Source organism: Danio rerio, chromosome 9, assembly GCF_052040795.2.
Source record: "Danio rerio strain M-AB ecotype USA chromosome 9, GRCz13ab, whole genome shotgun sequence".
In the NCBI taxonomy this organism is placed as follows: Eukaryota; Metazoa; Chordata; class Actinopteri; order Cypriniformes; family Danionidae; genus Danio; species Danio rerio.
The window spans coordinates 36,145,301-36,173,123 of NC_141029.1; the positions used below are offsets into that span (position 1 = coordinate 36,145,301).

Here is a 27,823-nt window from a genome sequence, read left to right on the forward strand (position 1 = left end):
ATGACGACATTGGCCACACCCACCAACAGGTGCACAACAATGGCAAAAACTAAAGCGTAGTCTTGCTACTCTGTTAAGTCATTCAGTTTTGATTATTCTTCAAAATGTACTACTGTTTTAGATTATTCATTTAGGAATTTATTTTCGCTCAAAATGAAGGGATTGTTACTTTGTTGTCGTCAGTACTTCATTATTTGTACCATGTAGCCACAAGAGGGCACCAGTTAGTCTTTTATCTTAAGGCATTCTCCCATAATAATGTCCAGCTGAGTATCCAAAAACACCGGTAAACCAGCCAACAAACTATTTTCACCAGGCATGGAAGCAGCAAATCAGCTTAGACATTTTCTGCCCCGTGGCCGCGATCGTTGTCTGTGCTGAAGCGAAAAACGGGGCTACTGTGGAACATGATTACAATGCTGTTTATCAAAACTGCCAATTAAACAGGTAAGCCTAAATTCCAACTTCTGAATCTTAAAAAAAAGGTTCATTTAAATTACACATTTAGCTTTAAATAGCACACTTAGTTGAAACTGTTTTGGTTACTGTTATTGTGAAGAGTCCAGGCCTTTAGCCAGGGAGGTTGGGGTGGTTTGGAAGACCCACCCCTCGCTGACAAAGGTCAAGATTATTATTTTTTTTTATTGCATTATAACACAAATACAATAAGGCAAAATTCAATTAAAGACTTTCATTTACATTTACTGAACAGAGCAAAAAGAGTAATCAAATCAATATCATAATGCATATTTAAACATAAATTAGACACACAAACAAAAAAACATGTACAATACCGGGTCTTCTATTAATTCACTTTTTCAATAAACTAAACAATGTTCTTCCTAATTTTGATTTAACCAACTTTAAAGATTTATAGTATAACCAAAATTCCTTTTAGAAATAAGGGTCCAGAATTTTTCTCATAATAAGCTCATTTGTCCTGTTTTGACTGCTATGCCATCATAATGAAAATAAACCTTTGAAAAAGGCTTTAAGATTAAGTGGAATCCTCTGTTGACTCTCACTTTGGTGTGACTTCAGCTAATTAGTTTTAACCAATGCTAACAAATATTTTTCATGAGTCCAACATCCAGCTGTGCAAGAAAACATACATTCTGACAAAAGTCTTCTTTTGCCACTGTATTGTTTTTAAACCGAGAAAACACTTTACAAGTAACTTTTATTCTAAATCTTTTACTCTTAGTCTTTTGTGCTGGCCAGTTTATTATTTGCCTAATACATGACAATAGGCTACAGTTTTTATTTAAAAATTTTAACAGATTCCTATTTTTTTGTAATGATATATGATGTCATTAATTAGTATTTAAATATCAGTTTCTTTCTCTGTTCTAATTATTTAGGAAATATTTGGTTAAGGCTGTGCAATTTGGCCTAAATCTCAATTAATTGAGCATTTTAACTCTTGCGATTTTAACAAATGATTATTTTATTTATTGATTTTTGCCCTCATATTTCACAGACAAGTTTTATACATACTTGCTCACATATTACCCTGAGAGATTTTTGAATGAAGGGTGCATTACTTGGTTTTAAAATAATTAAAGGAAACACACACTATCTATGATTATTTATTGAACATCAACACTGAACAACTGAAATTAAAACACACACATTGCCATAAACCAACAGTCACATTTTTCTTATAAAAAGTATTTAAAAAATAACTTTAAATGTTGATTTAAATGTTTTTCATATTCAAATAAACAGTTTATTTTCTAAATAAAACATCTCTAGCATATCCTGTAAATTATATTTTAAACAGTGTATATCTCTCATCTTCTGTAAACAAACATTTTCATGTAAATCATATTTTTAATGTAATGGAAAATTACATTTTTAGACACCGCTATCAAGCCAACCAATCACCTAGGTGGCCACAGAAGCTTGACACGAGTAAAAGCAGAGCAGGGTCACATGACTCCACACACTGTAGGGAAAGTAATTTGATCGATTACAAGTTCTGAATGTTGATTTCTATTACTTTTCAATTTATCACCCAACCCTATATTTGGTACTTCAAAAAAAGTGTGATTATGATGACCATTTGACAAGCCAATTCAGCAAAAAAAGAAAAAAGGTGCTTAAAATGTCACTAAAGTATAGTATTTAAATCTCATCATTAAAATAGAAATTGAGGCAAATAGGGTAGCTGCAAAAAGGTCAAATTTTGGAGAAAAAAAGAACCACCCCATTCACCAGGCTGGCTTCAGGCTTGTCTAAACATCACATTGGCAAGAAATGGTTTATAATTATGGTTTAATAATGTATAGGATTAAGTACAGCACAATGTGAGAGAGTTTGAAAGAACGACAGACACAAAGTATTTTAACAACGTTTTTATCAAACACCTGTAAGGCCTCGTATCAGATTGTTTCCTGGTATTGTAATCTCTTTCTGGAAAGAAGCATCATTTCCCTTGCAGCATCCGGCCCAGTTTCCTACTGGTCTTAAATCTGTACTGCTGAATTATTATTATTTCCATATTTTCTTGTTTACTTTTGTGTGTTGATGAAGCAAGAGCAAAGAAGTGTTTCCTTTCTTGTACCCACTTGACCTTTAGTTGCTTTCAGAACTGCTTGCTTTTGGCAAAGATTCAGCAATTTGCTGGAAACATTCGTCAGAGATTTTGGTCCATATTGATATGACATCTTCACACAGTTTCTGCAGTTTTATCAGCCGCACATCCATGATAAGAATCTCACATTCCAGCACACCCCAAAGGCGCTCTATTGGATTGAGATCTGTTGACAGTCATTTGAGTATAATAAAACCCATTGCCAGCTTCAAGATTCTTGTTTGAGATTGTCTGAGTTTTGTGACAAGGCACATTATCTTGCAGAAAATATCCATATTAAGATCATAAACAGTGTTCATAAAGGGATGGACAACATTTCTCAAAGCTGTGAAGTTATTAAATATTCATAATGTATGTTCCACACTATTATACCACCAGCTGCAGTATTAACCATTTATATAGGATGCTTTTTAGCCAACACATCACACCAAGCAACCTTTTTCCAATTTGTAATGGTTCATGAGCCATGTGAATTATAGCCCCAGTTTGCTGGGTTTTTTTTAGTAGACACGAGTGGCACCACTGTGATTCTCTGCCGTACGGATGTGTTCTGAGCTCAACATCGTTGTAACAAATCTAAGTTATATTCTCTTCTGACCTCTGGCATCAACAAGGCATTTTCACTCATAGATCTGCTCTCACTTGATATTGTCTCTATTTCTGACCACATATTCTCTGTAAACCCCACAGATGGTTGTGCTTAAGTCACAAACCTGCCTGTTTTTCATCCTTTTGTTGAATAAAAAAGCAGATATTTTAAAGAAAGCTGGAAACCTGTATTCAGTGACTTCCATAATAATTGTTTTTTTCTACTAGATGGGAGTAGTTACAGGTACGGCTGCACAATATATTGTTTCAGCGTCGATATCGCAATGTCCGAATCTACAAGAGTCACATCGCTGGATCTGCAATGTTAAGTTGGGATTGTAATAACCAAAAAACACAGATTTTTTTCGGCCTGCATGCAACTATGCAAGATTTCAAGTGAATATCAACCATTTGGGCAATATAAAATGAGTAGCTTTAACAAAGAATAATTGCATTTAATCATTTCTACAACAACGACTAGAGTAGTCAACATTTGGAGCGGATCACAAAAGATTTTCAAATTTGTCCTGAGACAAGAATGGTTGTTGAATAGTTTTATGAACGGTTTTAGTGTTATTTTACATTTAATCTTTTAGTTTCTTTGCCTCAATGCTGTTGGACTCTCCAGAAAACTTTAAAGCATGTTTTATTTAATTTTATCTTTGTTTTTATTAATTTCGGCTATTTTTTTTTTTTTATATTTTATGCCGGTACGAAATCATCTTAATCTATATAACATAACGAATTCTTTCCAAATAGCGTTATTAGTCATATTGTGAAATTCTATTCATTTTGCAATATACTGTACAGTTGAAGTCAGAATTATGAACCCTCCTTTACATTTATTTTAAATTTTTTAAAAATATTTCCCAAATGATGTTTAACAGAGCAAGGAAATCTTCACAGTATGTCTGATAATATTTTTTTCTGCAGAAAGTCTTATGTGTTTTATTTCAGCTAGAATAAAGCAGTTTTGATTTTTTTTAAAAAACATTTTAAGGTCAATATTATTAGCCCCTTTAAGTTATATTTTTTTGATAGTCTACAGAACAAACCATCGTTATACAATAATTTGCCTAATTATGGAGCTAATAATATGCCAACACAATCTGAATTTACTGTATTAATTGGAATTATTGACCATTGTAATTTAATAAATCAGTATTTTTATATGCTGTTAAAAATTGTTTTGAATTTGAATGTCTTCCCTGTTGATGACCCCTGACCTACTTTCTGCTGAATCTGAATTTTACGGTCTGAATTTCTGGTTTGAATGTTAGAATACTGAATTTTATGTTCTAAATTTCTTCATCTTGAAAACTTGAAACTGTATTTTTACAAACTGGATATCTGCAGTCTATGAGTTCAGAGCACAAAAAAATCAAAAAAAGTTTGAAAATAGGTCTATGAAAAAATCCGCCTTAAAATATTCTTAATTCTTAAATTTCATATGTTCAATGTTCAAATTATGAGATTCAAATTCAAATGAAGAAATTAAATTTCAAAACTACTTTTAACAGCATATAGAAATTCAGATTTATTAATTTACAATTGTCAATAATTAAAAATAAACCCAATTCAATTGCCGATTGTTTTGGCATAGTATTAGCTCCATACCTAATTACCCTAACCTGCCTAGTTAACCTGATTAAGCTTTTAAATGTCACTTTAAGCTGTATAGAAGTGTCTTGAAAAATATCTAGTAAAATATTATTTACTGTCATCATGGCAAAGATAAAATAAATCAGTTATTAGAAATGAGTTATTAAAAATATTGTTTAGAAATGTGTTGAAAAAAAATCTGCTCTCCATTAAACAGAAATTGGAGAAAAAATAAACAGAGGGGCTAATAATTCTGACTTTAATTGTATATCGCAGAGAAAAAAAAATCGCAATGTCAGTTTTTTCTAATATCGTGAAGACTAAGTTACAGGTTTCCATCACTATTCAGAATATCTATTTTGCTCAAATGAGGAATGAGGAAAGAAACTCATAAAGCTTTGTAAACACTTGAGGAAAAGTAAACTATCATTTTTGGATGAACTATCCCCTCAAATGACCTTTCATCCTGTCTGATGGATGTTTTTTAAATTCAGCAGATGCTTAAATGCATTGGTGTGATTGGCTGATTAGTTATTTGCATTAACAAACAAGTGTACCCCAAGAAGTGTTTTGTAGGTGGTGCACTGATATGTTTTTAATCCTGAATGCAAAGTTTTTATAAGGCAGAAAAAACACACCAAGTGTTCATATCAAAATCATTTTAAAACTGCGCAGTACAAATAAATGGCACATTATCAACATTTATGCTTCCCTTGAGAGCCAACTTAATAACACTGACACAAATGTACAGTACAGTGCATGCAAAGGCAATGGCAATAATGAAATCCGAGACAGTGTCTCAATACAGTACTGAGGATAAACAAAACATCAAGGAATGTTTAGAGCACTTGATAATCATTTGAACGTGTCCTTTTGACATAATTAAGTGCAGCTGCAATCTAAGGACTGATGAAGATTGATTAGATCTTCTGATATAATTGAACAATATAAAAAATAAAACGCACACACAAACGCTACGTCTTGCCCTTGACCAGCAAAAGTTCCCAAGCTCTTCATGTCTGTGTGATCCTGCATAAAATGTGTCTTGCTGACTGACTGATGATTAGTGTCTGGGTATTTCTCTTCGGCTTGATGGTGGTGTTATTAGTATGATGTCAGCTCAGTCTGATGACGTCACACAATTAGAGAGTCTCTGCTTAGATGAGTGGTCTGTTAAAAAACAGCAAGAGCCACACATTAGACACCATTAGCATGATGCAGCATGTGCAGATGTGGTGTTAGTTTGCCAGTGTAATGCAGTACTGCAAGTCCATTAGAGTTAGTGAAGCTTTTTAAGACACAAAGAACAAAGATATTAAACATGACGGGGAAGACAACCTTTTTGATCATTCAAAGTGGACTTTTACATACATTCTTGTAAAGAATAGGATTTACATTTCTGGATGTAAAAAAAGCACTGTACAATTAAAAATATTTCATATTCAGGTTTTTCTTTGGAAAACAAATAAAAAGTACAAAAACATCTAGGCTAATCTATGAAAATGTGCTTTCAGAAATACAAAAAGAAGGCAATTGTGAGAAAATAAGAAATAAATCACATTGTGAGAAATACTGTAAAATAACCAATAATTTTAAAATATGCTGTAGTCACAATTATAAAAATTTCTTTCTGTATTTTGCTTATTATATACACCAATCTGTGGTCAGTAAGTTATCAATGACTGCATTTACATCGACACCAATAATCCAATTTTAATACGATTAAGACAATACTCTGATTAAGAGTCGTAAACAGCGATTTTTGATTAATTTAATCTGACTGAAGTCATAATCGAACTAAACGGAAATCAGATTAAGACGTGGATTTTAGTCACATTATTGAAGTGCAGTACAGACATGTAAACACCACAATCAAACTATTACCATCATGTAGGATTTTCGCCGCATTTTGTGACAGGATAGTCTATACACACACATGGCTATTTGACACTATTCTATGCATCTTATGAGTCAGTGAAGGACCACAGACACCTGCATCATGAAATGTTGAGGTTGTTTTTCCCCCATACGGCATGTGGTATCAAATTACATTAAAACAACACTCTTCCATCAGTTCATACTCTTATCCAATATCTCGTTTGGTACGGGGGCATGTTTAAAATGTTCCTGAATGAAAGTGAAAGTGTCAAACTGCAGTTGAAGTCGACAAATTTAAAATGAAACATCCGAAATTACATGAAACTCCAGAGGAAATGTGGATAGCATGCTGACGCAATGACGTTAATCGAGTTATGTGCTATAACATGTAAAACTGGATCATGAAAGGAATATTCAAAAAGCAACTCATGTAAACACCTTAATCATATTTAGGCTTGGGCCGGTATAAGACTCTGACGGTATAATAACCTTGGATAAAAATGACGTAATAAAAATCACGGTTTTATGGTTTCACGTAGAGCTGCACAATTAATCGTACAAAGATCTCGATTCGACCCCCTAGATGATCTTAATCCAGCATTTCTACGATTCTGTCAATCATATTTAAAGTCTTTACATTGTTTTGCATACGTTGTTCAGCAACGCGAACACCTCCAGATGGTGTTGAAAGAGTCACATGCTGTATTTATAAGATATAATTCACCTCAAAAATGTCATTTCTGTCTTCATGCAATGATGTATGGTTGCGACCGCAAAATCACACGTGATGTGAGCTGACCATCAGCTGTTACCAAAATAATATTTAGTTTGTGGCACAGAGTGATCGTTTGGAGCCGGGCGGGAAGTGAACCGCTCTTAGCAGTGAAAATGAAACCGAAAGCGCACACAATGTTGCAGATGTAGCTGACTGGTTCCAGCCTAAAAAGTATCCAAAAAATACAATAAAATAGTAATATTGTGAAAGATTACAATCTAATATATTTATTTTCGGTCTGAGTATATTTTATTATTAATCATTGTTTATTTTAAAATTAAAAATGTCTTTACTGTTTCTTTTGACTTTAAAAGTATTAACAATTATTTTTCAGATATTACAGTAGCTCAAAATTCTAAGTATTAAAGAGAAACAGATCCTCTGTTTTACAGGCAGCTACAAAATAATTTGAATCAGTAGGAATAACTTTTATTTTTGAAGATCTTATTTATCTTAATTTGCTATTTATGCCAATTATATTTTAGGGAATATGATTGAAAGAACCCAAAAGTCAAGGAAAAACATGATTTCAGAAACTCACCGTAGGGCTCCAATCATTTTTCAGACTACTGTATGTAAACATGTTTGATAAGCGGAGATATTGTCAACAAGACACGACTTGCATACAAAAATAGAGACTACACATGTCATAATATTGGAATCTAAATAGTTTCTTCTTGTTTTTTTTGTTTTTTGTTTTTTTTAGTCTTGGAGGAAGTTTGGTCCACTCTTCAGGCAACAGAAACCCAGACAGACGACTACAGGTAACTCACCAGTTTCCTGGGTTTGTCCCTGTCCTCCCTGCGCTCTTGTAGCGTCTGGGACAGTCCGTGAGGGGGACGTGTGTATGAAAAAGGCCTCATGGCAGGATCAGCAGTCCTGTACCGTTCCCTCCCTGTGGGCTCTTCAGTTCTAAATCTCTCCCCCTCTCTTTCAGAGTATGGAGGTAAAGGATCCTCCTCTTCAGGACGATTGCTTGGTGACCTGCTCTGATAACAGTCGCTGCTCTTCTTGGAACTCCCTTTCGAGGGTGTATCGCTGTCATCGTCAACACGTCCACCCCGCTCTCCGTGGCCCCTTGCCTTGCGCTCCAGTAGACTGTTTAGGTATGTATCATCGTATGACCTCTGGCGGGAAACGTAGCGCTCGCTGTCGGCGGTATCGCGTCTTTTTGGTGGGGAAGGTGGCGAACCTCGACGATGCCAGTCACTATCATCATCCTCACGAAGGTAGCGAGGCCCATTACGGTATGATGTGGGATGGTCCCTTGTCCTTGGAGCCATTTCAAAGTCACGCTGGGGTCCACGGATGTCTCCTCTTCGACGACCGTGTGGGCCGTAAGACATGGCGAACTCCTCCAGCTCATCCAGGGACACAGTGCGTCCCCTGCTGTCAAAGGCTTTGCGAGGCAGGTGCTCAGATCGACAGTTCCATCTGCACAAACATTCATGGCATTATTAGCAGCACATTCATTGAGTAATAAAACTCAAGAGTCACAAAAAAGTTGTTTCAGATCAAAAGGTAATACTTTATGCAACTAAATGACCCAACAAACATTTCATTCATTAATTTTCCTTCAGCTTAGTCCCTTATTTATCAGGGGACACCACAGTGGAATGAACCGCCAACTACTCCAGCATATGTTTTACGCAGTTGATGCACTTCAGCCGCAACCCAGTACTGGGAAACTCCCATACACTCTCACATTCTCACACACACACTCATACACTTTGGCCAATTTAGTTTACCGAGTTCACCTATAGCGCATGTGTTTGGACTGTGGGGGAAACCGGAGCACCCGGAGGAAACCCAACAAGCATTTACTGTGTTTAAAATAAATCTAATAGACATCTAATTCTGTAGATGTCTAAACATAGATGTCTTGGCTAAAAACAAGACTAAATTTGGGTTGTCAGTGAAAATCTAATAGACAACTAAGAATAGCCCAAAACTAGACTAGAATGAATGACTACACATGTGAAGTCTGTCTAATCTGTGAATTTGAGTCTAGATTTGGGCTTTTAATAAGCATCTATTTGGTTTTCACTGACTGCCCAAATTTATCCTTGTTTTAGCCAAGAAGTTTATCTTTAGACATCCATTAGACTCAGTCTATTTAACACAAATTTGGTTGGTGCGTAAATTGGACTGTCTGAATGTAAAATATATCAATGCCTTTGTATTATCTCAATTTGGATACCATTAAAGTTTTTTTCTAAAGCATATTTTTAAGCCCTGTATGTGAAAACAGGCCTAAATTATCAAAATGTTTCATATAAAGAACTTATTTTTTACTTCAAATATCTTATATGTATCGTTAAGATCCTCAAGAATCCGGTACTATCCCAGAGCCATCGTAACTATTCCAAATTGATAATTTTCACAACAAAATAAAACACAAAAGTTTTTTTTTTTATTTTCTTATTATCATAAAGGAATTTTGTTAAATTTATATTAGAATATAAAAAAATTATATAATATATCGAAATGAAAACAAAATATAATAAAAAATGTCTTATTATTTGTAGTATAATTAAAATAAAGCTATGTGGTGGCGCATTGATAGCGATCTCGCCTTTTAGCAAAAAGGTCACTGGTTCAAGCCTCGGCATGGTCAGTTGCCATTTCTGTGTGGAGTTTGCATGTTCTCCCCGTGTTCACGTGGGTTTCCTTCTGGTGCTCCAGTTTTGCCCACTGGAAGTCCAAAGGCATGCACTATAGGTGAATTGGGTTAGCTAAATTGTCCATAGTGTATGTGTGTGAATGTAAATGTATGGGTGTTTCCCCGTGATGGGTTGCAGCTGGAAGGGCATCCGCTGGATAAGTTGGTGGTTCATTCCACTGTGGAAACTCCTGAAAATTAATGATTAAATGAATAATTTTTTTTTACCCCAACAACCCTTTTGTGATGCCAGTTTGAAAACCTTTGTGCTAAATTATTGTTGTAGTAACAAACATAAACTCAAATTGTACCTGTTGTCATGCTCATCCAGAGAGTGATCGCTCTGATAATGTGAGGGTCGAAGCCCATGGCCAATCGATGCTGTTCGGAGTCGCGGCTCATCTAGGTGGTCAATGATGGGTGGCAGAGCTTTCCTCTGGACCTGCCGATAGGTTTGTCTGAAGTCTACATCACCATCATGCAGAGAGCTCAGTTCTGATAGGTTGTCGGCTGCTGAGACAATAATGACATCATCATGGAAATGATGTTCTGCCTTCCTTTCACGGCACTTACACAACCAAGTCAAAAATAACACAAATCTGCTGCTACAGTCTATAGTTTGCAGCAGAATATCTATATATGGCAGAAATTATGAACATGGTTAGAATATTATGAATTTTTAATAATAAGAAATCATGCAGGAATCACGTTTGTAGTTTAAAGGAACAGTTCATCAAAAAATAAAATATCTGCAATCTTTACTCAAAATCATGCTGTTCTAAACCTTTATGAATTTCTTCTGTGCAGAATATAGATTTTTGACCATTTAGTAAACATTGTTGTTTTTTTTTTGGATGAATTATTTAAATCTCTTATATGAACAAACTCGCACAGAAGATAGAAAGTAAGTCAGGTTTAGAATGATGTGACGTAAATGATGACAGATATTAATTTTGGATGAACTAAACCTTTAATATGAATGTGGTGTATAAATTACACATGCAACCGATAATTAAATAAGTGATTATGAAGACGATATGAATTATTGATGTCATTTGATGTCTCAGCTGACCATTGTTGTTATTACTAACATCAAGCTCTGCCTTCCTTATTCAAACACAGTGTACAGAAACATGCTGATTTCAGTACAGGCTTACATGGATGACTGGCCCCCTTGGTAGGGTGGAATTGTGCCAGGTCCCTCTCTAGGTAGTACACAACCTTCATAGCGTCCTGACCCTGACTGGCTTGGAGTCGATAGCCACTGCGCACTGTGGACACACACAGGACCTGTGTGTTGCTACTGTGTCTATGTTAACCACACATCTGGTGCATCATTGAAGGTGAAAACACTCACACACTACTCAGTACATTTTTATGGAGAGACATGCACAAACAATGTGAATTGAGGGAAATGTTTAATATTAGCCAGTTGTTAGAACAAAACTCTCTGACTTTCTGTCTTACTATCTGTTTGAGGAACCACTGAGTAGTGCAACATTAAAAAATGAGGATTATCAGTATTTTAGTAAAAAAAAAAAAAAAAAAAAAAAAAAAAAAAAAAAAAATATATATATATATATATATATATATATATATATATATATATATATATATATATATAAAATACACCAACAAATCACTGCAAATTGTTTTAGCTTGTTAAACTGTTAAAAGCATGTTATGTTACAGCTTTTAAAATGTTTTTTTTTTCTATAAGAATTCACCAATATACAAAATTTGGCCAATAACTCAATAGTTCAATGCTTTTTACCGAAATACTGTATAAATAAAAATATTGATATGAATTATTCTGAGACTGATTACAAAAACAAAACACGAACAACTGATTATCTTCACTAATGAAATCAAAGAAACTGCAAAGGAAACATCTAGATCTTCTCTCAAAATCATTTACAAATTGCAGTTCTGAGGTCCTGTCTTCCCCGCACAATTTCTTCTGTTCTCTCTAGTCTACTACTGGCACCAAAACCCCTCAAGGCAAGCAATAATTTATTTAATTTTATGATTGAAATTCATAACATAAAAAAACAGCATTAATAGGCTGTTATATATACATTATATAATATATTTTTGTTTAATTTCTGTATAATGATGCTGCAGGGTGTCCCAAATGAATGCCGTTTGTCAAGTGAAGTGAAATGTAATGGATACAGATATAGAAAACGGAATAAGAAGAAGCAGTGAGCACTGCGTAGGGACCCAATCAATCGAAACGTAGCTGTAGACATTCATTGAACCGATTCCCCTTTAGTTCCACTTTGCTGAGTGAAGAATGCTATAATTGTTGATACACACTTATAGTATGAAAGCATTCATCTTACAGACAAAACAACTGCCACCTTTATAATGCCAGCAAGCTTGTTAGACTAGCAGCTCTGAATAGCACTCTATTTTGTATTCTTTGTAAACTGTGACAAGCACATGTTCAAAAACATACTCCAATACGTCAGGCGGTCTCGTCTCATCTAACCAAACTTCCTTCTATTTAAGTCCACTAGATAGCCTGTTTTTCTATTAACACAATGAGATGAAGATGATGTTAGTTGGGTTTGATTTGAGTTAGATGATCCAGACTTCAGGCCCATTCACATCAAGCATAATAACTATAAATATAACACTATAATGAACGATAGCGATGTTTATTTTATTTATTGCCCCTCGGAACCAGCAGAGGCCTTTAGGCCCCGTTTACACTAGTGCGTTTTAGTTTTAAAACGGCGTTGTAGAATGAAAACGATCCGCGTCTACACTCGAGTTTTACCCAGCGTTTCTGAACAGCTCTCCGTCCACACCAAAACGCTGAAAACGCACATCACGTGACCACACACACACTTTCTTGCAAGCGCTCCAGCATTTCTACCCAGATGAGAGCTCTGCTTGTCGGACTGCTCATCAAGCATCGCCCGCTGGATCTAATCTCACTATATTTGCTAAACGTGATATTTCATTCATGTTGTTGTCTTTATCTAACGACATAGGCCAATTCCCTGACTTTGGTCATTGGAATCTATTAAGTTACTTGTTCACGGGTAACATGTTTTGGTTAAGCGCAAAGATAAGTTAATGATTAATCCAGGTACATTGACTGATCGCTTGCCTTTATTTCCTACAATGTATAAACTTATTGTATGTTATACTTTTATAATTATCGATTATTAAAACTGATATTCAGCAAAAGAGAGGGTGCGTTTCGTATTTTCACTGAAATTGAAAGGAGGCAGTTGTTATCGGCTCCGTTTTGTTATAAATATCCACACAGTGAAGATGACGCTCATATATGCAGCACGGCGCCTCAACATTTCTGCTGTCTGTTAAGTTGCTAATATTAAAAAGAAAATAGGCAGTTCCTTAAATCATGTTTACATTTTATTGTTGAGAAAGTGAAACAACGTAGCCAAGGTGATGTGAATGAAGTTATAAAGTACACTGTTCCCTTTGAAGATTTACCCGTGTCCTCGGTATGTTTTTCATATCAAACTGAGAAGGGGGAGACTGCAGCCTTGATCAAACTTGCGAAGTCTTAACTTACAAGAAGAGGATGCGAGACTGAACTGTGTGTAGGCTACTTAATATTGAGAAAAAGCCCCAATCAGAGAGGCGAACGTTTGCAGCCCCTCCTCCGTTTTCAGATGTCTCCGTCTTTCCCCATCCACACTGAGACGGAGCAGCAGCGTTTTAGAATGAAAACGGCCTTTCCAGCGTTTTCAAAAAGCTCCGTTTTCGGCGCTCGAGAACTCCGGCGTAGTGTGGACGGATGGCGTAACCGTAGCAAAACTTATGCGTTTTCAAACTAAAACGCACTAGTGTAAACGGGGCCTTAGTGTGCTACTAGCACATCTAACCATTAAATCTAGCTTGTGTAATTTGTGTAATCTAATCAAACAGTGAATTTAGCAATCGCAGTCAGTGCACTGCAGTGGGATGAAAACTACACAAATTATTTTCCCACAACAGAGGCAACACAAAGACACTGAAACTAGCACTGGATAACAGAGCTACTTTTATTTTTCTACTTCAATTTGCCAGCCTGGCTCGCATAACTTCCATGTATTTTTTTATCATTATATCCCCAGTATGACTAATTGATTTTAAGATAGTCATTCTTTTTAAATAATCTTCGAAAAGACTTAACATCAGGTAGAGCTTCTTCACAATGTCATCTATAGCTTTAAGTTGTTTAAGCCCTTTATATTTCAATGGATTCTCCACAGCAGTCAGTGTTTTGGCATTAATTAGCTGTGAACAAATCGTTCTGAAAGTGATCCCAATAATCTTGTTTGCTTTATTGTTATAGCTGTGGTCTGAACTGTGCTGTTTATTAGATTATTAGAAGTATTATTAAAACTATATCTTCATCGTTATAGTTATAGTTGTGCATGGTGTGAACAGACCTTTAAAGTTTCAGACAGACATTATAAATCCGTTCAAAAAAAGCAAAGACATTAAAGATCTGTATTTGCCACTTACTTCCAGCTATATTGTTTTCAACTGAGGGAGGCACTGTAGGCAGCTTGGGTTCAATGATAGATGATGCGGCTGGAGGAACCACAGGAACTACAGGAACGCCGGGAACGTAGTAAGGTTGATACATGGTGATCTGAGGAGGTTGGCCACTCTTTGCCATCTTCCCTGCTTCATATACTGAGAATACAAAAAATATATACTTTTTTTTTCTTCAGGTTGTGAATATGTGTATGTATGTATGTGTGTGCTTGTGTACTCACAATGTTTTGGACAGCAGCATGTATCCGGACAGCAGCAGCAGCGCACATAACAACAACAGGAGTGAGGGCAACACTGGCACCAGCAGATCCCAACCAACAACAGGAAGAGGATGCTACCAACAACCACAACTCCCACAAATGCCCACTCTGAAAGGAAGACAAGAAAGACTCATCAGGAAACAAGATTTCCTGCACAAACGCAGATCCTAAAGGAAATGCTGTGCTTAAATCATGTTTGCCCACAGGATGTGAAGTGTCTGATGCTGACCAATCACAGGGGAGAGTGTGAATGAATGATGCGGATCCTCTTATCTGGACTCTCTACAGGCCTAATGATGAATTTCCTCTGGGTGTGGTGGTAAATTCCAGCAGTATACAAACCACATAGTCAACACTGATACTCCTCATTCTCAAGAAGAGAATTTTATCTCTGTGTTATTAACATGACATGTTCAGATTGCCTTTTGGAAGTATAGTGCAAAGTAACATTATTAAGTTGGAGTGAAATACCAGGGTGGAGTATTATTACAAACTACTAAAATATCCATCAGACTGACTCAAATAGTAACTCCTCCAACAGTTTTATTTGCTCCATTCCAAAAAATAAATCTGCCTCTAAAGTGTATTTCAGAGTGAGAACAATCATGGACGCCATATAGAAAGGCCATTCCAAAACAAATTGCGGTCATCATTCTTTTGGCATGTTTAATTTGTGATGCTCAAGTGTAAGTTTTCTTACTTCCGTTTTACCCTGGACCCATCATCCCTTCAAAGCTCTCAACATAGAAGAGTAAACCATTGGTAGGGATTATAGCAGATTTTAGCTACCTTGAAGTTCTTGAGTGAGAATTAAGACCTTGATTTGCTGGTTCAAGTGTGATTAAAACATTAAACTCTGCAGTATAGCAGGCATCTGGGCACAGGTTTGGGCACCCCGTTAGAATTGGACACAGCCCTTAGTTCTTTTGGATGGTTTATTACATTGTTTTATAGACGCTAGGACACAATTCTCAATACTTAGGTCACTTATGCAAAACTCTTCACACAATTCTCCTAACCGACTTTCAGCTTGACAAAGCAGTTTATTTCACATTTAAAATGCAATACAACTACCAAAACACTTTATTCAGGTCTCAAATTAACTCATTCTTCCAAAACACTAGCAAAGGTTGACAGCTGACAAACACACTTTTGTCACCCACAAAACAATGACCTAAAAAACACTAGCAACATGTAGCAATACACAGTGTTTTCTTGTGTAAAACAAGGACACATCTCTGTTTATAATTGCAATATATATATTGATTATTACCGCAATGCATGTTACTGAAATGAATCTGACATGATGCAGGTCAATATTTTATGTTGTTTATTTATTTTAATTTTAATTAAGTCATTCCAAAATACAAGAATTTGTATACACATCATCCACTGATACAGATAAAATAGTAATGCTAATCTGGCAGGTTAAACTGCATTTTTAGATTTAAAATATTTCAATTAAACATTGCTGTTGAATTTTGCTGTCTTATTCAGTTTTACATTTTGTTATTGTTTTGAATATAAGTTTAACAGTATGTAAGCACGTGCAAAATGTCCTGTTATATAGTTGTTCTCACTGTGTAAAGGGTTGTGCAAAAGTGGCCTATTGGGAAATGTGTCCTAGCGTCTGTAAGAAACTGTAAAAGGATCAGCTCAAATTAAACTTGGGTTTTTTGCCAGACGTTGATTTACTAAAAAACTCACTTCAAAACTTCATTGAATAGAAGTCAAATACAGACAAAAAACCTCTTCTTTAATCATGTTTGGTGGCATAGAAACCTAAGTAATGAGCATCTGTGTGTGAGTGGCATGATGCAATGCATCAACTCTATAGCTCCAATTATAATTTATAAAGCTGTGCTTAAGGCAAGTAGCTTAGATTTTAAAAAACTGCATGCAATATTGACTAGCATGCTATACAAGTGAAATTCTCTACAGTAATTATCACGCAGTACATATAATCTGCAGTAAAATTACACAACTCTGATCACTAGCTAATTTTCCATCCAAAGATTTGGAAATTCTTGCGCAAAACTGGAATATTGCATAAAAGATTTGAGAGCAATTCTGCCTTCCCATCCAATGGGTCAAAATAACTTGTAACTTCCTCAATAAACTGGTGGCAAATATCAAAAATAAAAATGGAATTGGCTGAGGTACGAGCAGCTGCGTGAGTCTTTTTCTTATATAATAAATTACCTCAAGAGGACAAATTGCAATGAACTCATGGTGATTTTTAGAGCTGTGAGATGCTCTTTAGGAGCACAGATGCTCAAAATAGTTCTGGAGGTAATAATAACAATCATAACACTGAACCACTAGAGTTTGCCCATTAAGGCTATTTTTATCATCACATGATCTCTTATAACAGTCACATGACATTTTTAATGTGCATACTAGAATTTGTAAGCACATTAAACTGTAGTTTATGTGCATCTTTTCTTATCAGATAAAAATTTATCCAACTTAGTTTTGTTGCGCATTTTCAAAAAATTTGTGCATCTTGGTGTTTCTGTCCAGGGTTTTATATGCGATGTTCCAAAATGTGCATAAAAGTAGGTGGATAGAAACAGCTAATGATAAGTCCTGAAATTTGTATTTATCTTTTCTTTTCCAGAGGGAACAGAACAGATACAGCATTAAGGAGTTTGCTGATTACAGTAGAGGAGATAAAGCAGGTCAAATGAAAAGGACCTGTGTGAGAGCACCCAGTGAAAAGTAAGGGGGAAGAGAGAAAGAGAGAGAGAGAGAAAGAGGTATGGCAGGCGTACCTGGCATAATCTCCAAATCAAACTCAGGCAGGATGTCATCCAGCACACCTGTCCTACCTGGAGAAGGGAGAAGATCAGACATGAACAGCAGCAGCGAGAGGCAGGTGAAAGTCCAAAGTTTAAGGTCGTGGGTAAAAGCTCTTGTGTGTTATTAAGGAAAAGTTACTCTGTTAGTGGCTGTGAATGAATCAAAAGTAAAAGCTGCTTTAAGTTGATTTATAATTTTAAACATTGGTCTTTTTGTTAAAAAGGTATTTCTGTATACGACTAACAACAACTGGTTGTATTATATGCATGCATTCGTTCAGTATTTATATCTGGCCTAAGCAGCACAGATCAGGTTCATGAACAGAGAGAGTGGGAAAGAGATAAAGTAGAGGGGCTTCAGCAGGGGGAGACAGTGGAGGAACATCAGAGATTAATTAATCACATGGCCTCATTAAACTCCCTCAAAGGGGGGCCAGGGTACGTCATCACCATGGAGACAGTGTTGGCATTGTTTGAAATTAAAAGGTGTCCCAGACAACTGTCCAATTACCTTTCAACAAAGATCTTCCCTGGGTGGGAAATGAATGGTTGGCCTTAGAGGTACAGACAATATATTTTCACAATACTGGGCACACCACCAACAATGCAGAGTGTTCTCACCATATAAACTTGCATTTGTATTTTGCACAAGACTTGAAAATGAATGTGCAAATTATATAATTCATGATGTAAAGGCTACAGGAGACAGTTAGCATGAAAAGTAAATTCACCCTGTTTTTTATATGCATGGTATTGATCTTTTTTGAACAATGTGACGTTACTATCGACACATGCCTGATTTCTTGAATTTTTTAATTCATTTAAACTCACAACCATCGACCAATGAACAGAACCTTAATTCCTGCCTTACTGGCATTTTATTGCAACTTTACAAGTTTTTATAAAGCCGCAGGTCAATCATTTACAAATCTGCCCACTGTCATAGCAGATTTATCCCTGAGTGACAGGAAATAGAAAAATAATATCCACCTCCACCTTCTTTACTCCTCCATTAGTCATTAACCAGATGTAACCTGAGAGTAAAGGGGCACCTCACTAAGGGAGTTGAGGACGTGAAGTGCAAGACATGCAGAAGACAAGCCCCGCGTTGTTATGAGACTTAAAGGGATAGGTCACCCAAAAACTAATTTTATTACTCTGGTAATTTTATTAGTAAAGTTTCTAAAAAACTGTTTCACGGTTTCACTGTATCACAGTATTGTGATTACTGCTCTAAAATAAGCTCTTTTTAAATGTCTGGGTAAAAAAAAATAAAAACTTTCCCAATTTAACAAAATACATTTTATTTTAGAAAACATTTATAATATTTTGTAGCAGTAAACATATCAGGCTAATGAATTAAAATAAATGATTGGCTTCTGCTCTCTTCATTAGTTTCAAAAACACAGATTACTTTACATTTAAAAAACACATTAAAAAATCTTCTATATACCTCAGACTTTAGAAAACCTTGACTTTTCCAAACCGCGGTAAACCTTGAAACCGGTTATCTTCCCAAGCCTACTTCTATAGAATTTAAAACTGTATTTGTTATCTAAAAGTGTACTATTAGGTGAACTATCCTTTAAAGTCAATCCCTACAACAGTATACAGTATACTACAACCTGTTGTGTTCTGCTAAACTATTATCATGTTGGTGAAAATTTATAATAAGAAAGCAAATGTGGTTCAAATTCACAGCTAAAGGGAATAGGATTCAAAATAAACAAAGCTCAAAAACAGTCGAACAAATTGCCGTTTGCATCAGATTTTTGTAAGATAATTTTTCAGATTTTTGAAGACTTAGAGGACTAGTGTGTTTTCTTTGCTGCAGCACTTTGTTTTAAAGTGAAATAAGCAGACATAATTATATGTAGTCAGATAAAAAATGTATTACAATTAGATTACAATATGCTTTAAAATGATCATAATTAAATTAGTTACTTAAATATTATAAGATAACATCCACGATTCTTCCTTTTCTCTTTAAAATGTTTAATATGTATACATGGTTTTCTTTTAAAAGTATCTAAAAGTAATCCAAGAGTAGTCCGAATACATTACATTACTTTTCTATTGACAAGAACCAATTGTAACGCCTCTGTAATTCATAAACAAAGGAAACCAAAGTGTTGCCCTCATAACTCTAAAGTGACCTGTATCGTATTTCATACAAGCGTTTCTGAGAGTTCTACATTATCAAAATGAAACAAATAAAAATGTCCTACTACATAAGCAAAATAATTAGCATTAGAATAATCACATTTAAATCTATTTAGTATAACAGGTTGTTTTACCCCAAATTAAAAACTATATTTCTCTTTCATACTTCTTTTTTATACAAAATATATTTGGGAGAATGATGTAGGGTTTTTTCTATTATGAACTACCAACATTCTTTAAATTATCCTCTTGTCTTCTAGCAGTACAAAAAAACCTTTAAACTATTCCTTTAAATAGTGCTGGTATTTAAATGATGATCCTAATCTTAAATTATAATGAATTATTTGGCTTTCCCGACTTCATCCACCACCAACGAGCAAGAGCTAAACTCAAAGTAAAACATGACTACTCAGCAAGTGTGATAAAATAGGGAGTGTCTAGTTCAAAGTCAAACATTTACAAACATATACTCCTGATTATCCCTGCTTCATGAGCCAATTAAATCTTGATTACTTAGAGCGAACGGATGACTTCCTTTTATCATCTACATACAGTAACACCGTTGTTAATTCTGAACAGTGTGTAAGCTCTAACCCTCTTGTGTTTTTTTCTCTTCACTGCTCAGGACTGCACTGGAGGCCCTGGCATCCTCGGGCCCCTGAAACCCCCTTTGTTGCTATGGAAACGGCTTAAGAAGTGGCTTATATTGCTCATGTTGATAACGGCCAGTTATTTACTCTTTGTCTGGCATGAGGCGTCTGACTTTGCTTTGTCCAGTTGACACACAAATAACTTATTCTGTTAGAGTCTGTTCCACAGCACCAAGCATATTGTTTCTCTCCCCAGTGATCCTGTCCAGGATGTGTGAAATATGTGAGGTTGTCTTGATATGCTGGGGCACAAATGAACAATAGCGTCTCTTATTAAGGATCTGAGCCCTGTCGAGAGGCATGCGCCGTTTGCTCGTCACTATGGTAGCACTTGTAAGTGCACTGAGGAATTCAGACCGGGACTGGAATTAACAATCATTTAGACACAATAACAAAGCAAGCACATACTAAAGTAAACACTTTCTAAAGAGGAATTTCTATAAATAATCTCAGAAATGGAGTCCGGAGAGCACAGCATTCACTGACACTTTTTGAACACTTTTAGCAGTTTCAACATGCCATACACGCTTGTTTGTTTATGAGACTCACCCTGCACCAGCAGCTCAACTTGGCCTTCATTTTTTCCTTCCAGGTCATCAGAAATGATCACCTTACAGAAATACACACCGCTGTCGCCCCACTGCAGCTGTCCAATGTGCAGATCTGCTTCTGAAATGGTTAGAAAACATTATGCTATTGTATTAATCCTAAGCCTAGGGAAATTCATGTTCACTGTAAAAACTGATAAGTTAGTTTGCTTTAAACAGTGAGTTTGTGCCTGTTGCCTTAAAAGCATTGAGTTGACCTAAACTCATTATTATTTGGAACTGTTAGGGTGACTATATATTTATTTATGCACTTAGTTCATTAACTTATTAATTTTAAGCCAATGGATTCACTTACATTTTAAGTAAAGTCATGTAATTCCTTGAAAAGCAACAAGTTTACTCACTTTTTTAAGTAAAGACAAGGTTTGTTTGATATGTTTAATTAGTTTACAACAAATTTATTTCAGCTTTTTTGCTTAATTGCTTTCAGTTTCACAAACATGACACTAAAAACTGAAAACTTTTTTTGTTTGTTTTTTGTTCTGCCTATAGGAATGCTTGAGTACCATAATATGGCCAACATGTCTTCTAACCATTATGACCACATGCAGTTGAAGTCAGAATTATTCGCCCCCCTGTTTATTTTTTCCCCAGTTTCTGTTTAATAGAGTGAAGATTTTTTTTCAGTACATTTTTTAAACGTAATAGTTTTAATAACTGATTTATTTTATCTTTGCCATGATCACACTAAATAATACTTGACTAGATATTTTTCAAGACACTACTATACAGCTTAAAGTAACATTTAAACTAGGCTTAACTAGGTTAATTAGGTTAACTAGACAGGTAAGGGTAAATAGGCAGGTCATTGTATAACAATGGCTTGTTCTACTGACAATCTAAACAATATATAGCTTAAAGGGGCTATTAATTTTGACCTTAAAATGGTTTTAAAAAAATTAACAACTGCTTTTATTCTAGCCGAAATAAAATAAATAAGACTTTCTCCAGAGGAAAAAATATTATCAGACACACTGTGAAAATTTCCTTGCATTGTTAAACCTAATTTGGGAAATATTTAAAAAAGAAAAAAAAAATCTAAGGGGGGCTAATAATTCTGACTTCAACTGTATATACTTTTCCATTTTGTAATGCCAGGACACACAAAGCTGACATCAAAGATCTATTGGCAAGACAGCGACAAAAACCAATAATATTGTGACCTTGAGTCGGCTGCGTCCTAGTCCTGTCTGAACCAAAAAACACACCAAATAAATGACAGCGGACTGAAACAAGAATGTGCATTCTGCGAATCTTTCCACACCCGCAGGTGGCAGTAGTATTGACTGTATTGTCATTCCACAAAGGGAAACTGGAATTCGCTGCACAAATTCAAGCCATAAAAAATGTTTATTTCGTGCCGTTTTCACAGTATTTCTCGCACATCCAAATATGTATGATAATACATTTCATTTATAAATATTTAAGAAATGCCAACTGGCTTCTTTGTGTTCCCTCTTGACTTACACCATTTGCTTATTTTGGTAACTTTAGTTTTGTTTTTTCTGGACAGCTAATCAGAGCACTCTCTTTCACTGACAGCCAATGACGGTTCTACATGTTAACTCAGACAAACTCCCTCGGACATGAGCACAAAGAGAAGCGACATGTGGAATATACCAAACAAACTAGCCTGACAGATGCTCATCGAGATCCTGATGCTGCCCAGCGTCAACCATCGGCTTGGTGTGTCCTATAAACTTATATATAATAGTGCCCTGCCACAAACAATAAACTTTCATATAAATGCACAGTACCCTTTCATCTATAAAAAAAGAAAAACATTTAGATCAATTGCCACACTAATTGTGAATGGTGCAAATACTGAACATAAAATAATGCATCACACTGTAAAATTTAAATACTCCCATGCCATATTTTTACATCTGAAACGAAAACTTCTGCAACTGCACATGCAATAAGGTAATTCACAAACATAACTGGCTTTGCATTTTTGCCACAAACTTCTCATTCTTTGAAAACTGTCCATACTTTTTTTTAAAGGGGGTTTGGAACTGGCACAAGCTCTTAGTAAATGTGTGCCTTAATGTTTCTAATCAGAAAACACAACACATCACTCATACTCATTATCTATGTGTAATATTTTGCCTGAACAATCATAGTCTTTGTTGGAGAGGTGGCTGGAGGAGGGAGAGCTTTGATGGCTAAAGTCAGAGGAGAGGGTGTTTGCTTTTGATAAGGAAAGCTGTGGGGGTGTTTTGTGAAACCTTTATGAGGTCCATCCCCCTGACCATTGTGCGACCTAGAAAAAAACAACCCTATTTAAGGAACAGGAAAACACAGCACAATCGACTGGGTTTCCTAAGGGGCAGATGAATTACACACAAGATTGCAGACTGGAGCGTAGAAGAGGCTCAAAATTTAATAACAATGTAACAAGATGAGTTTATTACACAGTGGCCCCGAGAAGTATTTGAACCATTAAGCCACAGACTAAATATCATTTTATGAATTCCATTGAATTAAATTAGGCTGGGGCTTTTCTCAGAACCAATGTGATTTTTCTTGTCATTGCCATTTTGCAATTATTTTAACCACCTGATCCCTGGGCCATGTTTGTGTATGTATGAAGTCATTTCTCCCCATGAGCTCACTGTGTAACCCCAGGTGTGGTTTATTGTTTAGTATATACAGCAATCATGCTGTTTAAAAGTGTGCAGTCGGAAGATACATTTTTATAATCATTTCTTTTTCTCAGAATAAATAATAAAAAGACTGTAGAATAATACATTTCTGTTATGAACGCTCTCTGGATTTAGTATGGTAATGAATATTTATATGGCAATGTTGATGTGTTTAGTCTTAGATCTGCTATTATATGGCAGAGCAACAGAGACCTGCTACTGCCAGTATATACACAGACATATCATCTGAAAATATAACGCTGCTCCTGTAAACATAATTTATGTAACCCCCATAGCAGATCCAACACTGGTGGAGCTGGGGTGGAGGAGGGTCTCTGTAAACGTGCTGCAGCTTAACAGCGTAATACAACATGGAGCATTTATACTGATGAGGAGCAAGCTCGTTGGCTTCCGAGGTGGAGGCAACCGATGTCCTGCACCATGTACTTAATGACGCAGGAGCAGATTAGGCGACCTATCAGCCTGTGCGCTCATAGAGTTTCATGGCAGAAATTTCTCTTACTGTAGAATGTTTCAAAATATCCATTCCATTTCAAACTGATTATGTTCTTTTGAATGTTTTTTGAATCCAAAGAGGGAATGGGGGCATGTTCAACAAAAATCATTATGCACCATACATTTAAAATAATTGTTAATAAATTCTTCAGCACCTGTCACAATCAACTACAATTCTGCCACCGTATGAACTACAACTCCCTTCAGGCACCACATACACACCTGTCCTAGTTCTCCATTGATTACACACACACAGCTGGGAGCTACTCAAGACTCATTACATGGACCCTATCAGTGATTAACCCTTGCCAAAGACTATTGACCTTATTCTAAAATGCGGAAGTGCGCCTGTTTTTGCGATTGTCTTAGAACTTCCGATTCAGTCGCCTATGGGAGAAATGACTAGGAATAATAAACGGCAGAAAACGGTCAAACTACTTGCTCTACAAACAAATGTTTGCATGACTATACAGACCAAGTAGAATAATATAATAAGAAAATATCAAATTGCAACATCAAGCAGCGTAATGAGCAGTTTTTAAAGTCAAAAAATGAATGGAAGTGAATGAGACCGGAAGTCTCAAGCCAAAAAGATTCAAATGGCAGCGCCCACTCATCGACGGAGAATAAGGTGAATAAAAAACGCAAGACGTGTCGCTTTTAGTTTTGAATGGGGAAAAGTGTAAGGGTCAATATGAAGCCCTGCCTACTAGTATAGAAGCCAATAATCAATCGATATTGACTGACGTTTCTCAGGGGGAAAAGCTCAGAACAGACGTGTGCTTTTATGACAGTTAGGCGGTCAACAAACATGCTGTAATCTCGGCGAATACTTGCTTCACAGACATACGAAATATATCGCATAAAGCTTGAAATCTGTTCTTTTAAATTAACCAAATGGACTTGGTTCAATTAACGGTGGACTTGGTGGAATCTGTATGAAAAGAACGCGAAGGACTGTCCATCCTGTCCAATGCACATCACATGACAGCAATTACTCAAACGCCCACAAACTTATTAACAAAGAGTGGCTGTCATTTCTGAAGGAGATTTGCCATCAAGACCAAGTTGTGAGCTACTTCAGAAGACCAGCGTGATCAGACGATCATTATTCAGAAGATGATAATGTGTACAACGGCCATAAATGATGTTGGTGTCGTGATCTTGTTTCCATTCTAGTGCGCATGCGCATTAGCTTGGGCAGCCTGAAAGTATGCAGATTTTGTTTGTTTCGAACGTTTAGTAACAAAATTTATGAGACAGATGTTGTTCAGTTTTATTGGTGGTTCTAAATATGTAATGTAATTATAAGCTTGGCAAACTGTTTTGGAGAATTTGATGTTTCCCCATTCAGACAGAATGCCTGAAAAGCGTTTCAAAGATAGCCGCCGAGTGAAATAACTTGCCTTAAAGGGACTTTGACCTTGCCTAGTTTCCTTGTTTTAGTTGTATGCTGCCTGTATCAACCTTTTGCAAGTGACCTGACTATGCTTTTGGATTGTCCTCATGCTTCTGTTTGTTCCTGTTGACCATTGCCTGCCTGACTAAGCTTTCAATAAACTGCACGTGGATCCTCAACTCCATTATTCGCCATCCCTGTGTTAAAGCACCACATCAGCATGTTAGAATGATTTTTTAAGGCTCATGCCACTGATGACTGGATATAATAATATTAATAATTGTTCATAATATTGCTTTTTATATTAAAACCAAACCCAAACCTTTTAACAGCATTGTAACTTTGACTATAAAAATGTGTCCAATCAATTTATTTTCACTGTTTAAAATCACTGAAAAATCTCTAGGAGAAAGTACAGTAAGCTTGCATCCTTCTTTAAAAAATCCACTTACAGAGCTCAGCATAATTGAGGACACCCCATTTTGAAAATGAGATTTTTTATCCATTTCTCAGTGAATATGTTCAATGTATTTTGTGGTAATTAAACAAAATAGATTTATTAAACAGATATATTTATTAAAATAATATTTTAGTCACCAAACATATTTAGAAATTGAAAGATAATTGATTAAATATCAAGCTAAATATTGCAAAAATATATTGCAACCTACAAAATTTCAACTTAAGATTTCCTTTTTTTGCTTCTTTTGATTTTTCCTCTTTTTTAATATTTTTCTATAATATATATTTGGGTGTACTAGTTTTTGGGCGTTATCATTGCTTATTCTTTAGATAAGCTCCAGATTTCACTTTAGTACTGACTAATCTAATGTACAGTAAATGCACATATAATATGGTATAGCTTCCTATTAAACATATGAATTTAAAATTTAGATTTGTGAGAAGTGTACTCATATATGCTAAAATTTGGAATTTAATTTCTAATGCATATTAATGAATTCATGCATAATCATGTTAAGCTTAAATAGCCAAGATATTACTGGCCATTAAATGTTTCATAAATCCTTCTAATCATTAAGTTACAAAAAATCAACTACTATGGTGCAGATTTGTTTGCATTTTTTACTATTTTTATAAAGACTAACCTACAGAGTTGACTTGTTAATCAATGACCAAGGATATCCTGGTTGTGAGTCATTAAGTTGGAATTACACTTCTCAACTGACTAATGCTGCCTTTAAAGTGCCACTTCTGTTTTATGATCAGATTCATTATATTCGTTAACATTTGACCAAACTTCACATCCAATCTCGCTAATCCTTCTCCTGCAAAAACACTCAGTTCTCAGAGTAAGACAGCCGGGACACATTACTGTTAATGATGGAGATGTCTCTTCCTTTGTAGTGCTCTGCTAAGGTCATGGAAGCTCCCTGTCCTGAGGCCACTATGCGGACCGTGCGGCTGTTGTCTGAGCAGTCCCGATGAGACGATGCTCCCAGATCAGATACATGGACTCCCAGGGACTCAGGAAAGGTGAAGGAATCTCGAGTGCGGTCTGTGCAGTAGGACTTGTACCACCATTGCACCACAGCGGTTTGAGTGGAGTGGGTGGTGTAATGACATGGTAGAACGATGGAGGAGAACAGCATGGCAAACTTCTTCTCATCTTTAACGACCACCTGTACGCCATCACAACTTTGCACTGTGCCAAAGAAAGAGAGAGAGAAAAAGGTGAGGTGAAAAACACTAAACATTTCTGTAAAAGTAAACATAAGACTGGAATACAATACACAGTTGTCAAGTCAGTTTGAAGAGTCAAACTCTGACATAATCTAAATCAAGGGTCCCCAAACCTTTCGTATAAGGGGCCAAAAACTAAATATCATTGAGAGCCGTTGGCCAAAAATAACAATACCAAATAATTTCACATTAAATTTGCCATAGGTAATTTCTTAATTGACTTTATAATATTCAAAAATAAATAGAAACACTCATTCATTTACATTGATAAAATAATGAAGTATAATTGTTTTAATTATAACTAGGGCCAGACGGAATCTGCAGACGTTTTTTTGCTATTTCTGCAGAGAATTGTGCAGGTTCCATGTGGGCCTAATTATAACTTATTGGAATAAAAACAATCACATTTAAAACACAGTGGAGTTCAATACACTAATCAAGCAGAATTCCAT

The 27,823-nt window shown here is 35.7% G+C and overlaps 1 protein-coding gene and 2 long non-coding RNA genes across 13 annotated transcripts in view; 2 read left to right on the forward strand and 1 right to left on the reverse strand.

Moving 5' to 3' along the window:
- LOC141376162 (uncharacterized) lies at positions 1-11,630 on the forward strand. 2 transcript variants are annotated; one of them, XR_015499689.1, is made up of 5 exons: positions 1-447; positions 8,146-8,203; positions 8,377-8,847; positions 10,433-10,553; positions 11,224-11,630. It is a non-coding gene; the product is annotated as an uncharacterized LOC141376162 (long non-coding RNA). The 2 variants fall into 2 exon arrangements; XR_015499688.1 differs by having other exon boundaries at positions 32-447; positions 8,377-8,960; positions 11,224-11,444.
- The window catches only part of ildr2b (immunoglobulin like domain containing receptor 2b), a 26,193-nt gene continuing 3,800 nt past the window's right edge, over positions 5,431-27,823 (reverse strand). The window contains exons 2-10 of one of the 8 annotated variants that reach the window (XM_087266797.1): positions 27,004-27,333; positions 21,052-21,171; positions 17,663-17,719; positions 14,850-14,996; positions 14,593-14,766; positions 11,259-11,372; positions 10,413-10,611; positions 8,213-8,873; positions 5,431-5,956 (exon numbers count right to left, since the gene is read on the reverse strand). In XM_087266797.1, the coding sequence (XP_087122923.1) occupies positions 5,921-5,956; positions 8,213-8,873; positions 10,413-10,611; positions 11,259-11,372; positions 14,593-14,766; positions 14,850-14,996; positions 17,663-17,719; positions 21,052-21,171; positions 27,004-27,333 (1,838 nt within the window). In that variant the 3' untranslated portion in view covers positions 5,431-5,920. Of the gene's footprint in view, positions 5,957-8,212; positions 8,874-10,412; positions 10,615-11,258; positions 11,373-14,592; positions 14,767-14,849; positions 14,997-17,662; positions 17,720-21,051; positions 21,172-27,003; positions 27,334-27,823 lie in introns of all 8 variants that reach the window. The other 7 variants (XM_087266796.1, NM_001030192.2, XM_087266799.1 and 4 more) reach the window with 7 other exon arrangements.
- Positions 13,782-27,823, forward strand: part of LOC141376163 (uncharacterized) — a 14,319-nt gene continuing 277 nt past the window's right edge. Inside the window, exons 1-6 of one of the 3 annotated variants that reach the window (XR_015499691.1) lie at positions 13,782-15,207; positions 17,509-17,762; positions 20,478-20,835; positions 21,095-21,179; positions 22,653-22,796; positions 27,036-27,362. This is a non-coding gene — a long non-coding RNA (uncharacterized LOC141376163). Of the gene's footprint in view, positions 15,208-17,508; positions 17,767-20,477; positions 20,836-21,094; positions 21,180-21,602; positions 22,131-22,652; positions 22,797-27,035; positions 27,363-27,823 lie in introns of those variants that run through there. The other 2 variants (XR_015499690.1, XR_015499692.1) reach the window with 2 other exon arrangements.